The 15,415-nt window shown below is 44.2% G+C and overlaps 1 protein-coding gene across 1 annotated transcript in view; it reads right to left on the bottom strand.

Annotated features, from left to right (window-relative positions):
• Positions 1 to 15,415, bottom strand: part of EXOC4 (exocyst complex component 4) — a 479,192-nt gene that overhangs the window by 259,023 nt on the left and 204,754 nt on the right. Inside the window, exon 10 of the mRNA XM_054084687.1 lies at positions 3,600 to 3,696. Coding sequence (XP_053940662.1) covers positions 3,600 to 3,696 — 97 coding nt within the window. The remainder of the gene's footprint in view (positions 1 to 3,599; positions 3,697 to 15,415) is intronic.

Raw genomic sequence — 15,415 nt, 5'->3', positions numbered from 1 at the left:
TCAGAAACTTCACACCTCTGCAGCAATTATTCCCTTGAGAGGTTGACATCTAATACAACATCATCTAGAAAGAGGCAACAAAGATCTAAGCAACAAGGAAATGGCCTCAAGTTGCACCAGGGGAGGTTTAGATTGGATATTAAAAGAAATTTCTTTACTGATAGAGTAATAAAGCATTAGAAGTGGCTGACCAGGACAGTAGTGGTGTCTTCACCCCGAAGTTGTTCAAAAACTGCATAGATGTGGCACTTCGGGACATAGTTTAGTAGGTATGGTGGTGTCAGATTGACGGCTGGACTTGATGATCTTAGAGGCCTTTTGTGACCTTCATGATTCTATGAATCCCAGCACGAGTAGAATTCTCTGTAGGGAATTATCATTAGCAACAGAAATCCAGCCTATGGTCATCCCAGATACACTGCATCCCAAGCATAACGCATACGCCACAGTTGAGGATCAAATCTGACCTAGCAAGGACTCACATATTTACTGTCGATCATTAAAGTAGGTAAAATGATATTAGAAGTTTCTACAGCCTTCACCTACACCCAAACTCACTTCATTCTGCAGCGAGAAAAGGGTAAGCTGGGTCACGGACTACTTTCCTTCTCTTTGCATAGTTATTAATGCAAGGAAGTTAAGACATCGCAGATGGTTGGCACGAAAAACTATATTATACGCAGATACCTTAATCTTGATGCAATTATTTTTTATGAAGCAAATTATTTCTACTGCCTGTCTTGCAAGCTGGTAATAAAAGTGAAGTGTTTGTGAAAATTGCTATTTAGAGCGGAGCACACGTATTTGCCTCTGATGGCAAAAAAAGGGGGAAAAATTAAGCAAGAAGGTAAACAGAAAGAAAGAAGCATTTCCACCAGTTGCTAAATCAATGTGAAGTACCTCATCAATAAAGATAAGAGCATCACGACCCCCCGCTGTGATTGAAAGAAGCCTCTAAAATCATTAAAGATGAAGAGATTGGAGTCCATATCATAGTGGTTATATCTTGAACAGCGTATGGCATCGTAACCATTGTCCATCTTTGCACACAATAAAACTGTGCTCTAAGAAATCTATTTTTTTCACGTCTTCCATTTTAAGAGAGACAGAAGTTGAAACAAAACATCCTTATGAAATTATTCATCTCATTACAGGCATCTGTCCTGGGCTGCATCAAAAGAAGTGTGGCCAGCAAGGCAAGGGAGGTTATTCTGCCCCTCTGTTCCTCTCTTGTGAGACTTCATCTGGAGGATTGTGTCCAGTTCTGGAATCTTCAACATAAGAAGGAGATGGAGCTGTTGGAATGGGTCCAGAGGAGGCTACAATGACAATCGGAGGGCTGGAGCACCTCTGCTATGAGGACAGGCTGAGAGTTGGGCTTGTTCAGCCTGAAGAAGGCTCCAAGAAGATCTTATAGCGACCTTCCAGTACCTGAAAGCGCTACAAGAAAGCTGGGGAGGCACTGTTCACAAAGGTTTGTAGTGATAGGACAAGGGGGAACCTGTATAAACTGGACAGGGGCAGATTTAGACTGGACATTAGGAAGAATTTCTTCACCATGAGAGTGGTGAGGCATTGGCACAGGTTGCCCAGGGAAGTTCTGGCTGCCCCATCCCTGGAGGTGTTGAAGGCCAGGTTGGATGAGGCTTTGAGCAGTCTGGTCTAGTGGGATGTGACCCTGCTCATGGCAGGGGGTTGGAACTGGATGATCTTTAAGGTCCCTTCCAATCCAAACTATTCTATGATTCTATGATCTAACAAGAGATTAAGGACATTGAGGCACTGGAGCACGTCCAGAGAAGGGCAAGGAAACTGGTGAAGGGGCTGCAGAACAAGTGTTATGAGCGGCGGCTGAGGGAACCTGAGACCTTATCACTATCTATAAATTCCTCAAAGAAGGTTGTAGTGAAATGGGTGTTGGTCTCTGCCAAGTTACAGGTGATAGGAAGAGAGGTAATTGCCTAAAGTTGCACCAGGGGAGGTTCAGATTAGACATAGGGAAAAACTTCTTCACCAAAAAGGTTACCAGGCACTGGCAGAGGCTGCCCAGGGAGGTGGTGGAGTCCCCATCTCTGGAGATGTTTAAAAGGCAGGCAGATGGGGTTCTCAGAGATCTGGTTTAGTAGCGGATAGGTACCGTTGGACTCAATGATCTCAAAGGTCTTTTCCAAACACGCAATTCAATTATGTACAATGTACACAACGATTTTTCAAGCAAAGTTCTCAAAAACCCTATCAAATCGTACTAAGTCCTCACAACAGGCGCTGTTCTCAAGATTATTCCGATATACAGTGTAAGAACATCAGAAATTTAAATTTGGAGTAATTCACGCACTTCCCCTCTGCATTTTTAAGTCCTGACAAGTCACACATGACCACATTTCTCACCTACCAAGACAGCAGTTAGAATATTCCTTCATCTAGGGATCAGATTCCAGTTACTTTTCATTACTATTTTATTATTGCTTGGTTTTAGCACTGCAGAAACAAGCTCTGTTGCCTAAGCGACTCATGACTGAGTAATACAAACAGAACTAAGAAGGGAAATGCTCTCCAAAGGTGCCAGCGCTGAATAGGAAAGGACATGTCTGGTGATGAAGGAAAACCCCACGAGGAAAAGTAGAGGTGGAAGATTGACATGAACTGAGAAAAACAATGTATTATTTAATTCAGGCAAAATTCAGATGAACTGTTAGATTGCAAAGTAAAAAGAGCAAAATTAAAGTATCACAGGTGAGTAACTTGGTGAGAAGAGGCTTAATATAGACTTGCTCATTCCAGTATGTGAAGGAGCTACAGGAAAGCTGGGGAGGGGCTTTTTTCATGCGTTCCTGTAGTGATAGGACAAGGGGGAATGGCGTTAAATTGGAAGGAAGAAGATTTATATTAGATATAAGGAAGAAATTTTTCACGATGAGGGTGCTGAGGCCCTGGCACAGGGTGTCCTGGGAAGTGTGGTTGCTCCGTCCCTGGAGGCGTTCAAGGCCAAGTTGGATGGGACCTTGAGCAGCCTGGTCTGGTGGGAAGTGTCCCTGCCCATGGCAAGGGGTGGAACGGGATGGGCTTTGAGGTCCCTTCCAATCCAAATGATTCTATGGGTCTATGACTTTTTAAAGTTCCAGCAATCACTGATGAGCTGTGAATTCCCAAGATTTGCCCCTGCGCTTTAAACCAGCATTTCGTTTGCATTTCATACACCGCATTTATCGAAGAATGAACTCGCCTTGCAGTACACAAAGAATCCTTCTGACTTTTTAATAAACAAAACGGATACTCAGCGATAAAAGAGTTGTGACACACTGCAACTCAACGTTTCCCAACTTGGACCAATAATAAATTACACTGTCCAACAAAAAGGGCTCACTTGGGAAAACAATCCCACTCCGTACACTCATTAACTCTGAAAAGGATTAAAAAGCATTGGCAATAAGCTCAACTAGTGATTATTCTTACACATGAGCACATCAACAACATTCCAGCAAGCCCACCGAGGTAGGATTCTATCACGGAAGTGGCAATAAACCCATCAAGAAAGTGGATTAATTCTACTTATTCTACTCATTTGCACCTGCAGAAATAGGTCGAGAAGCTTTACTTACCTGAGGAGGGGATGAAAGATGATAGTAATGTTCCTGGCTCCTGGTTTGCAGACAAACTTGGATCCGCCACCTTCAATTAAGTTATCATCTGGTCCTCCTGGAAAATAACACAGAACGAGTTGTCTAACAGATCTAAACATCCCTTGAATTTTACACAGCAAGTGGTAATTAAACATTTAGGGCTGTCTGTAAATGCTTCGTTTCTGGTGAAAGATGAGTAATTAATGAGAAGATACACACTTTCTGCTCAGAGAAAGAACTCCTAACCCAACACGAACAACACAGATAGCATCGATACGTTCCTTTAAGCTCCTCTTTCATGCTTAGTGACAATATTGCAGAAACACTGATGGTCTCCTACAGCACAGGATCCAGTTTCAACTGCCGAAGAGTTCCTCAGCCACAAGTTGGGCTGAAGTCCAATGCACTGCCCGAATATGCCACCATGAGACCCATCACACAGGAGAGAGATGCTTCAACACTATTAAGAGACTTAAGCTTCATCGCTTTTCAAAACATGACGCTTCTGAGAATTAAGACCTCCACCTTGAAGTCCCAGTTACTTCAGCAGCTTCTGGAACACCTCCAAACCCAAACAAACAGTTCTTCATTTGAACATCAACACACACTTAAATTGTTTCTCAAAAGCACAAGGGCCTTCACCTTCTATAATAAACACTCCTGGTTTAATCCATGTGGATATATGGACATCACACTTGGAAAGGGTTTTAAGAGCAGCACTTGACTGAATTTTGCCACTTGCATATTGCAGTACAGAAGGGTCCCATACCTCTCAATAGAGATGCCACCAGTCAACCCTTTTGAAGGCAGCTTGGTTTTGATTGCCAGTGACAGGACATTAGCTCATTTGCTATATTTAACACTACTGGGTCTCTCTGGAGTCCATGTCCTAGAGAGTCTTGGAATTTCCCAGCAGAATTCTGTTGCCCTCGTACAGTTGTGTACAAAAAGCTTCTCAGCTACAAGAACAAATTTGCTGAGTCTGGTGGACTCCTTCAAGACCTTATAGCACCTTCCAGTACTGAAAGGGGTCCTACAAGAGAGCTGGAGAGGGGCTCTTTATCAGAGAGGGCATGGATAAGATGAGGCGGAACAGCTTTAAGCTGGAAGAGGGGAGATTTAGATGAGATTTTAGGAAGAAATATTTTCCTAGGAGGTGGGTGAAGCCCTGGCCCAGGTTGCCCAGAGAAGTTGTGACTGCCCCATACCTGGAGGTGTTCAAGGCCAGGTTGGAAGAGGCTTTAAGCAGTGTGATCCAGTGGAAGATGTCCCTGCTCATGGCAGGGGGGGTTGGAACTAGATGAACTTTAAGGTCCCTTCTAACCCAAACCATTCTATGATTCCATAGCACGCAACCCTACCAAGTGTGTTTTAGGGCTAAAAGGCACAAATAACCACAAATAACCACAAATAACCACAAATAACCACAAATATGGACTTCGGCAAAGTCTGTACATCCCAAACATTATCCAGCCCTTTCCATTTTGCATGTGAGCTCTCCTTAGTGATTGAATAATAATAAATACAGAACCTAATCACATTATTATGATAGCTTCACAGGCAGGAAAATGACAAAGCACTTGAAATCAAAACACCACCAGCAGATTATTGATTTTTTTTTTTTGACCCTGACATCTGTCTGCCTCAAGAAAAGACGAACGTCTCCAAATTGAAAAGTGTGAGGAACACAGCCAACAAGCAAGTGACTCCGATCGTCTTTTCAAAGTGAAGTTCATGTGCTTGAGGCCATTACTTGCAACCAATATACAAAAAAAACCTCTTTGATGACTTGATTTGACCCTCCTGTTTTTTTTCAACCTCACGGCAACATGCAAGCAGGTCACTAACATGGGTTCTTCCATAAATGGTCCCTCCAGATCAGGGGTGTTTTGCATGAGAATTCACATCATCGGTGAATCATAAAATAGAATCATGGAATCACTTTGTTCAAAATGACCTTTGAGAACATCGAATCCAACCGTACCTGTCCACTACCAAACTATGTAAGATTCAAAGATGCCGTTTCAGGACAATATTAAACTCCCCGTGGAGTGGGAACTCCATGCAAACTCTGGACTATCTGCCTCTTTATTTCCACAAGCCATCTCACCTCCCCAAACACACCGTAACGACATGGAGCTTCTTGCTAAATCTCACACCAAGATAAAGACCTAACGTTGACTTGCACAATGTGACAGCTTCATTGTGGAAAAAAAAAGCGGCACAGCTTCTAGGAAAAGAAAATTACTCATGTTAATGTCAGGCCCTGCAATTTCCAGTGGGGTCTGTGTCTTAACTGACTTATTGAAGGATTCATCCACGCATGAACCACTGAGGCATGAAGTAGGAAATAGAGGATCAAATTAAGGAAGAGGTGTTATTCTTGCTACATCAAGTCACCCTGTACTAATCAATATTATTGACTGGGATGAACTCCCTAGCAAGGAATCAAACAATCTGTCGCATCGGCTTGGCTGTATTATGCGAGATTTGAGAAGAAAAGAACATTGGCACTGACAGAAAAATATGGTTTTACATCATCTCCAATCTTAGATTTCAATTAAAAAGAATGAGTGCTCTGCGTGTACATTTAAGCTACAAGGAAAAGTGATTTTGTTTATATTCAAATATTTTACCTGGAAAAACATAACGAGATGTAAATCTTATTCCTGATGCTCCACTTGGAGTATTGTGTCCAGTTCTGGAATCCTCAACAGAAGAAAGATATGGAACTGTTGGAAGGGGTCCAGAGGAGGCCACAAAGATGATCAGAGGAATGGAACACCCTTGCTATGAGGACAGGCTGAGAGAGCTGGGGTTGTTCAGCCTGGAGAAGGCTCCGGGGAGACCTTAGAGCGGCCTCCCAGTACTGGAAGGGGCTCCAGGAAAGCTGGGGAGGGACCTTTCAGAAGGGTCTGGAGTGACAGGACAAGAAGGAATGGCTTTAAATTGGAAGGAGGGAAGATTTAGACTAAACATTAGGAAGAATTTCTTCATTATGAGGGTGGTGAGGCCCTGGAAGAAGTTGCCCAGGGAAGTCATGGCTGTCCTATCCCTGGAGGTGTTCAAGGCCAGGTTGGATGGGACTTTGAGCAGCCTGGTCCAGTGGGAGGTGTCCCTGCCCATGGCAGGGGGGTTGGAACTATATAGGCTTTAAGGTCCCTTCTGACCCAAACCACTCCATGATTTTATAGGCACTAGGAAAACTTTCTCAGCTCTCAGAAATTATTCTGTGTAGCAGCTCCTTCTTAAGAGCAGCAGCTCACTGATTTGATCTGTCTAGCAATAAATTGCAAGACTTAAAAAGAAAGAAGAAAAACTTCGGAGGTGAAGTGAAATTTGTCATAGAGTTAATGACACCCTCACGCTGTGCTAGCAATGAAGTGTGCCCACCTGAATGCCACCGCAAGTGGGAGTCGGAGACGGGTCCATTAGTAACGCAGCTGAATGTTTCTGGAATGGAGCCTAAAATGTCATGCTTCAATATGAAAAAAAACATTAGATTACCAAGAAAGCTACAATTTCTGCACGCACTTAAAGGCTGAACAAATATTAAGAGTGCCTCAAGTTTTCCATTCTGCCTAGTGTTTTAAAAGTTGAGGAAAACACTGAGCATGGATCATAGAATCATGGAATGGTTTGGGTTGGAAGGGACATAAAAGATCATCCAGTCCCAACCTCCTGCCATGGGCAGGGACTCCTCTCACTGGATCAGGTTGCTCTAAACTCCATCCAACCTGGCCTTGAACATCTCCAGGGATGGGGAAGCCACCACTGCTCTGGGCAACCTCTGCCAGAGCCTCATCACCCTCACGGGGAAGAATTTCTTCCTCATGTCTGGCTATTTCAGGTTTAGTGCTAACCCTCTTCTATCTATCTACAGAGCAGGTTCCAGAAGGATGATAGCAAGATCTATTGCGCCCAAAGAGATCTCCCCAGAAAAAAAAGGACTTTCTTGTGCCATGAAGTAACTAAGTTTAGAGCTCCCATCACAATTTGAGGTATTCCTGGACTTTGTTCATTTAGTCAGTATGAATAACTCACAGGAACACACAGAAATACTAAGGAGTAGGTTGGAAGGGTCCTGCACTTGGGGCACAACAACCCTACACAGTGCTACAGACTGGGGGAAGAGTGGCTGGAGAGCTGCATGGAGGAGAGGGACCTGGGGGTAATGGTTGACAGCGACTGAACATGAGCCAGCAGTGTGCCCAGGTGGCCAAGAAGGCCAGTGGGATCTTGGCTTGTATCAGAAACGGTGTGACCAGCAGGTCCAGGGAGGTTATTCTCCCTCTGTACTCAGCACTGGTGAGACCGCACCTTGAGTACTGTCTTCAGTTCTGGGCCCCTCACAACAAGAAGGATGTTGAGGCTCTGAAGCGTGTCCAGAGAAGAGCAACGAAGCTGGTGAAGGGGCTGGAGAGCAAGTCTTACGAGGGGCGGCTGAGAGAGCTGGGGTTGTTTAACCTGGAGGAGAGGAGGCTGAGGGGAGACCTTATTGCTCTCTACAACTACCTGAAAGGAGGCTGTGGAGAGGAGGGAGCTGGCCTCTTCTCCCAAGTGACAGGGGACAGGACAAGGGGGAGTGGCCTGAAGCTCTGCCAGGGGAGGTTCAGGCTGGATATCCAAAAAAATTCTTGACGGAAAGAGTCATCGGACACTGGAACAGGCTGCCCAGGGAGGTGGTCGAGTCACCTTCCCTGGAGGTGTTTAAGGAACGGGTGGATGAATTGTTTAGGGACGTGGTTTAAGGGAGTGTTAGGAATGGTTGGACTCAATGATCCAGTGGGTCCTTTCCAACCTGGTGATTCTATGATTCTATGATTTTTCTGTAAGCAGCTCAGGGTGCTCTACAAAGGGATTAAATAGATTGAGATTAGACCTGAGAGGGACTTTGGGGTGCTGGGGATGAAAAGCTCAACATGAGGCAGCAATATGTGCTTGCAGCCCAGAAAGCCAACTGTATCCTGGGCTGCATCCAAAGCGTGATCAGCAGGATGAGGGAGGGGATTCTGTCCCTCTACTCTGCTCTTGTGAAACCTCATCTGGAGTCTGTGTTCAGTTCTGGAGTCCTCAGCACAGGAACAACATGGATCTGTTGGAGCGAGTCCAGAGGAGGCCAGAGATAATAATGGCATATATAATTCCTTTTCCTGTTTAGTTTTGATTTTGTGGGTTTTTGTTTTTATATTGAAACACTTTTTCTCCATAATGGCCCAAGATTTGTACGGAAATTTTTACACTGAAACATCACGTTTGAAGAGGAATCACACAATCCTCCTTCTCCTGATCTGATCCTTGAAGGGTGTGAAGATATCAGAGAGCAGGCATCTCAGAATCTTCTAAGAGGCTACAATCAGAAGAAGAACGTAATTTCTTATTTTGAACAACAACATAAGGAAAGCTCTCCCTGTCTCTAAAAGCACTCTTAAAAGGTGAGCTTTTTTACACTGCCACTTTCAAGTACAATTACCTAATTGTTTCAGAGCTTTATCTGTCTTAATTCACCTCATCCTCAGCCCAGTTACACTTTAAATCCTACCAGACACACATTTCTGAGAGGCAGCTGAGAGATCTGGAGTTGTTTAGCCTGAAGAAAAGGAGGCTGAGGGGAAACCTTATCAGTCTAGAAGTCCCTGAAAGGAGGTTGTAGCGAGGTGGGTGTTGGTCTCTTCTCCCAAGTGACAGATGATGAGAGGAAATGGCTTCAAGTTGCGCCAGGGGAGGTTCAGATTAGACATCAGGAAAAATTTCTTCACCAAAAGGGTTCTCAGGCCCTGGCAGAGGCTGCCCAGGGAGGTGCAGGAGTCCCCATCCCTGGAGGTGTTTATAAGAAGGCACATGAGATACTCAGCGATAATTGTTTAGTAGTGGACAAGTATGGTTGGACTCATTTCAATGGTCTTTTCCAATCAAACGATTCTATGATTCCCTGATTTTTCAGACACAAAGATATTTGGCTATAACTAAATCCCTTACCAAACCATCCACAAAACATTCATTTGGTCTTAACGGAAACTGGAATCACCCATAAAGCACGAGGACCAGAGGCAAATCTCCATTTGCTGTCTTCCCCTCCCATCCCCAACGTTAGCACAGAACAACTTCATTATTCTCCACAACCACAAACTTTTCAGCTAAACAGGTTCCAGGCACATAGTGAACAATTCTTTGGCCCCTCTCTGTGATCAAAGCACTTTTCCTAGTGAGCCACTTCGCGTTAATCTATGCAACCATAAAAGAAGAATAAAGAAACAGGTTTTGAAGGCACAACAATCAAGCAATCAACACAGCCTGCAAAGCAACACCACTTCTCAGCATCAGAACAAACTCAGAGGAGAAAAGGACCAGTTCAGATGTTATGGTTGTTCCCAAAGTTCCTGATTATGTGAAGATCATCAGTGGAGCAACCTCTGTGCCATCTTCAGAGTACGGAAATACCTTCATTTAGCACCAAAAGGAAGAAAGCAAAAGCTGCCCAAAGACAGCAAAACAGGTGATTGTAAAACAGAGTTTAATGGAAAAGAGTTATCGATCTGTGCTATGACGGAATGAAAACTCGGGGTTTATACTGCTACACTGCTGCTTTTTCATATTTCTGGATATTAGGAAACTGCACCCCTTAGACAAAGGCACACACAACACAAGCGTCAAGTACTGTTTTTACCAGAGTGATTTGTAGCCATGACTCAATGTACCGGCACGAACACTTCAGTTCTTTTTATAGGAAGCAGGCACAATTGATCTCTAAAATTCTTCTGCATGTCTTGAATGATCAAACTTTGCTGCGTTCAGGCTATTTTTCAAACTGCTCCAAAATACCGGGTGTAGTAGACCCCACGTGGTGCACTGCATCCTTGAACTAAGGGTTCAGCAACCAGCTGTCCCATCAGATCTCAGAGGGAAGGGATGAGGAAGGATCTGGCCCACTCTCTAGGCCAGTTTCCAATGGGAAACAAATTGCATGGAGAATTCAGCATCCTGCACCTAAAACTAGCTTTTGTGAGTGCTTCAGATGCCTTGACCTTTGATGAGCAGTCTTAGTGGTGAGGCACTGGCACAGGTTGCCCAGGGAAGTTGTAGATGCCTCATCCCTGGAGGTGTTCAAGGCCAGGTTGTATGGGGCCTTGGGCAGTCTGATCCAGTGGGAGGTGTCCCTGCCCATGGCAGGAGGGTTGGAACTGGACAATCTTTAAGGTCCCTTCCAATCCAAACCATTCTATGAGCAGCACAACAGAACACAGGTAGGTCTTCTCTGAAGCTGAGTAGGTTCATCCAACTGAACAAGTATAATAGAACCCTAGAAGTGTCCAGTCCCATGGTCCCAACCAGTCCCCCAGTTTCCAGGTGAGCTTCACAGGAAATAAACTCCACTTCCAAATCCACAGACCCTTCCTTCTGAACAAACACCATCTTTAAAGACTTATACTTTTATTAAGAATCCGTTTGGCAGCCAGCCTCGAACCATTGCACTTTCCTGCTGGTGTAGATCAACTCTGGGTTAATGTTCTTCTCTGTTTCTGAGTGTTCCCTTCCCTTCTTGCTAGACTCCTACAAACCAATCACAAGAGCTCTTACGGATCTGCCAATGCAACTGGAACTGCAATTCAGCACTCCAAGTAAAACAAAGGTTATTTATAAGTAAATGATACAAAATTCTTCTAGAAAGCCCTTCAAACACCAACCACTATAGAATTCCACAGACTAGACAAGAGAGAGCTCATCTTCTAGTGGTATCTAGTGGATTATTTTAGGCAGATTATTCTGCCTACTCCTGTGTAGGAAGGACATTCTCTGTCCTCTCCACCTGCAGCAGAGAGAGCACTACAGGTCTGTAATTTCTGACAGTGACCTCCCTGTGTGCTGACATAACGCGTGGGGCTCCTATTCCCTCTCTCTCAACAGGAGGGAAAGAGGTGAGATGCATCAGAGACAAAAAAATCCACATGTTATCAAGATAGACAAGAATAAGCTCCGGCCAATACTTGATTACTTCCTTGCTTGAGGGGAGAAGCAATTTACCAAAGGTTTCTGACAGAGGAAAGACCGCATTTCTTGTTTGCTTCTCAATCACGTTCTCTCTTTTTTTTTTTTTTTAATCATAGCAGCTGTGAATTTATAGATCAGACCACCAGGAGTAACGGACCGACGTTTAAAAACACGTAGGCACCCTGCCTTCTACAAAAATCAACAGAGATCAGAGAGATGATGACATTGGCACTACAAGAGACCCCAAATCAATGGGAATTAGGTGGCTTACTGCTTGTAAAATACTGGCTGCCAGGCCTTGGGACGAGGGCTCTGCAGTGGTAGGAAGGGAGTTCTGAGATGATTAACTGTCTCAAAGGGCAGTAGACTATTCCCAGCTCCTGCTTGGCCCATCACTTGTCACTTCTACTGAAGATACCAACACTGCCACTGCCAAGTACTACTATACCCTAAATCCACCTGGATTACATCCTTCTGTCTGTGAAGGTAGTTTGTAAGTATTTTTCTTCTTTGACAGAAAGCTGAGATGGGAATTAAGACAAAATAGATGTGAAGTGGGAGAAGAAAGACAAGGAAGCTGACCTTTAAGGTTACAAAGTACATCACATTTCATTTCTGTAATATTTCCTTCAATGAAAAAGCTCTCAGCACTTCTCGCAGAAGCAGCGGTTGAGGTGAAGCTCCCTAACAGAGCACCTTTCCAACCTAACAAACCATCACTGGAAAAACACAAATTTGCAGAAATTCAGGCAGGGCTCCTCACTGGTTCTCAGTTTGCCTCATGAAGCAAACAGGATGTTGTGCCACGGAGGGACCTCACACAGCCACAGTCCAGAGCTTCCAAAATATACATCATCCTGTTGGCCATGAGGTTTGGACCATGACAGTCACCACAATGGTCTAAAAATCCCAAGCGCAACCATAGAATGGTTTTGGTTGGAAGGGACCCTAAAGATCACTGAGTTCCATCCCCCTGCCATGGGTCAAGTCAAGTTTGGTGGCTGGGCCATCATAAATCCCTTCCAGGCAGGAAAGAAGGGAAGAGATCAATTTTGTAGAGCGCACGCTCAGCTTCAAATAAAAACATAATTCCCAAAAGCAGGAAAGGCAAAGCTGCACAAATTGCGTCTCTGCTCAACACAAGCACAAGAACAAGTCCTTCTCATATTAAACTAAGGGAAAGGAGATTTAGACAGGATGTAAAGAAGGCATTTTTTCACAATGAAGGGTATGGAAATCCTGTCATGGGTTGCCCAGGGAGGTAGTGGAGGCCCCATCCCTGGAAACATTCATGTCAGGTTGGATGGAGCTCTGAGCAACCTGATTGAGTTGAAGATGTCCCTGATCCTGCACTGGGGTTGGGACTGGATGATCTTCAAGGTCCCTTCCAACCCAAAGCATTCTATGATTCTAATATTTCACTTAGGACTTTAAATTCCAGGACTAACACAGCCTGAGCTTAACCAGAGGGGATCGAGTTGAGGATGTCCCTGCTCACTGTAGCAGGGTTAGACTAGATGACCTTTAAAGGTCCCTTCCAACTCAAAGCACTCTATGATTCCTCATCACAATGACAGCACCACAGCATTTTGTTCTATACAGGTACAGAGTTCCCAGTCTCGAAAATACAGTTTGCTATCAAAATCTTAAACATCTGCCCAGAAATCAAGAGGCAGCTGACGCAGATCACGCAACCCAGACTTCACATAGAAGTTTCTACTGGAGCTCAACTGCAGATCTGTATTCAAGTCATGGGTCTAATATCGCCTCTCTGACCTTGATCAGGTTTCTGTGTTTCAGGTTCCCAAAAGGGGAATTGAAACAGTGCCTGCAGCCTTCCCCTGACAAAGCTATTTTTGAGAAATGCTGTAGACAGAAAGGAACAAAGGTTTTATTCACTGTTTTTAAATTCAAGCTTAGGCTTCAGGTTTCGATTTAACAGAGAATGAGGCTTCAACTTAGCAAAGTGACTGCACCATCTATTCCACTTATTGCCTGAAATTTCTGCCCGAAACAGCTTCTCCCGCTTATTTTGGACCAACTTCATAGAATCATAGAATCACCAAATGGTTTGGGTTGGAAGGGACCTTAAAGATCATCCAGTTCCAACCCTCTTGCCATGGGCAGGGACATCTCCCACCGGATCAGGCTGCCCAAGGCCCCATCCAACCCGGCCTTGAACACTTCCAGGGATGGGGCAGCCACAGCTTCCCTGGGCAGCCTGGGCCAGTGCATCACCACTCTCGTGGTAAAGAAATTCTTCCATCACCCTTCATTTACCACAGAGCAGGACTTGAACACGAGAAGCTGATTTGGATGCAGTCACATCACTGGTGCACAGACATATTGTTCTGCTGATGTTCCTATGCTCAAACCTTTTATGCTCTCCTCTACCGTCTTGTCTGAGATCCAACGCCATATGCATTTAAATAAGTTGCTCTTTAATGTTTCAAAACCTGATTTATTAGTTGCTCACACTCCATCTGCCTTGAAAAACTGCACCGTGCGTTCACTTTCACAGCCCGTACAAAAGGTTGAGGTTCAATTTGACTCCACTTTATCATTTGATCAGCGTGTCAGCCACATATGTAAAGTCTCCTCTCAGCTACAGAAATTGTTTAAAATGCAGACTTTTCTTTCTCCTCTTCTTTTTTTTCTCTCCCAGGCCACGCGACTCAACAGCAGGCACTTTGATTAATGTATTTGTCAGCTTGCATATTTACTATTTTGGTGGTTTCCCTAAAACTCCCGCGTACAGATGTAAGTTCTTCCAAAGCATAAATCCTTATCCGAAGCCAGAAAACATAGAGCTAATGAACTGTGATTACTTACACACCGCAGTCACTTTTCGACTCTTTTCTTCTCAAAGCTTGCTTTCTTTATCTTATCTCCTGTAGTGGCAAATGGCTCCTACCTGAATTTTTTATATTCCTGACATGTTTTCTATTCAGTTTGAATGTCAGAAGGAAAAAAAAAACAAACCAGTGAGCAAACAGAGAAAGCATGTGAAATAAGAAAAAGGTGTTTCTTGACATACAGTCATTTATCGTTTTATGTTCTTATAAAATGTTTAAATCTAAAGCTTCCCACATTCCAACTTCCTTTTTAATACTTAAAAGCTCACGGTCATTTTAGACAAAGGAATCTGTAGCTACAGCAAGATACAGAAAGAATGTTGGGCTGACGGTTGGACTGGATGATCTTAGAGGTCTTTTCCAACCTTAATGGCTCTATGACTCTACACATCTGTCAAGGCCATGGTATGATGATGGACAACGCCGCTCACCCACATTTGAGATGGTGGAGCTTTGCTACAGCCCCTTTTATGGGCCCCGTACAAGAAATAATCATAGAATTATAGAACAGTTTGGGTTGGAAGGGACCTTAAAGATCATAATGAGATAAACAGCGTAAAACATTCATTGCACGGCCTTCCAGAAGTATCTATCTACAGAAATTTCTTTTTAATGAGCATAGGAAGGAAACTGAGGATGAAGGCCTTGAAGATGATCTGCGGGCAGGATCACCTCTGCTATGACAACAGGCTGAAAGAGTTTGGCTTGTTCAGCCTGGAGAAGAGTAGACTCTGGGGAGACTTGATAGCGACCTTCTAGTACCTGAAGGGGCTTCAGGAAAGATGAGGAGGGACTCTTTATCAGGGAGTGCAGGGATAGGACGAATGGGAATGGTTTAAGCTGAAAGAGGGGAGATTTAGATCATAGGAAGAAATGTTTTCCTGTGAGGGTAGTGAGGCCCTGGTAGAGGTTGCCCAGAGAAGTCATGGCTGCCCCATCCCTGGAGGTATT

This window comes from Cuculus canorus, chromosome 1 (assembly GCF_017976375.1).
Source record: "Cuculus canorus isolate bCucCan1 chromosome 1, bCucCan1.pri, whole genome shotgun sequence".
NCBI lineage: Eukaryota > Metazoa > Chordata > Aves > Cuculiformes > Cuculidae > Cuculus > Cuculus canorus.
The sequence above is the reverse complement of the archived record's forward strand: the minus strand, read 5'-3'. Positions and strand labels throughout refer to the sequence as shown.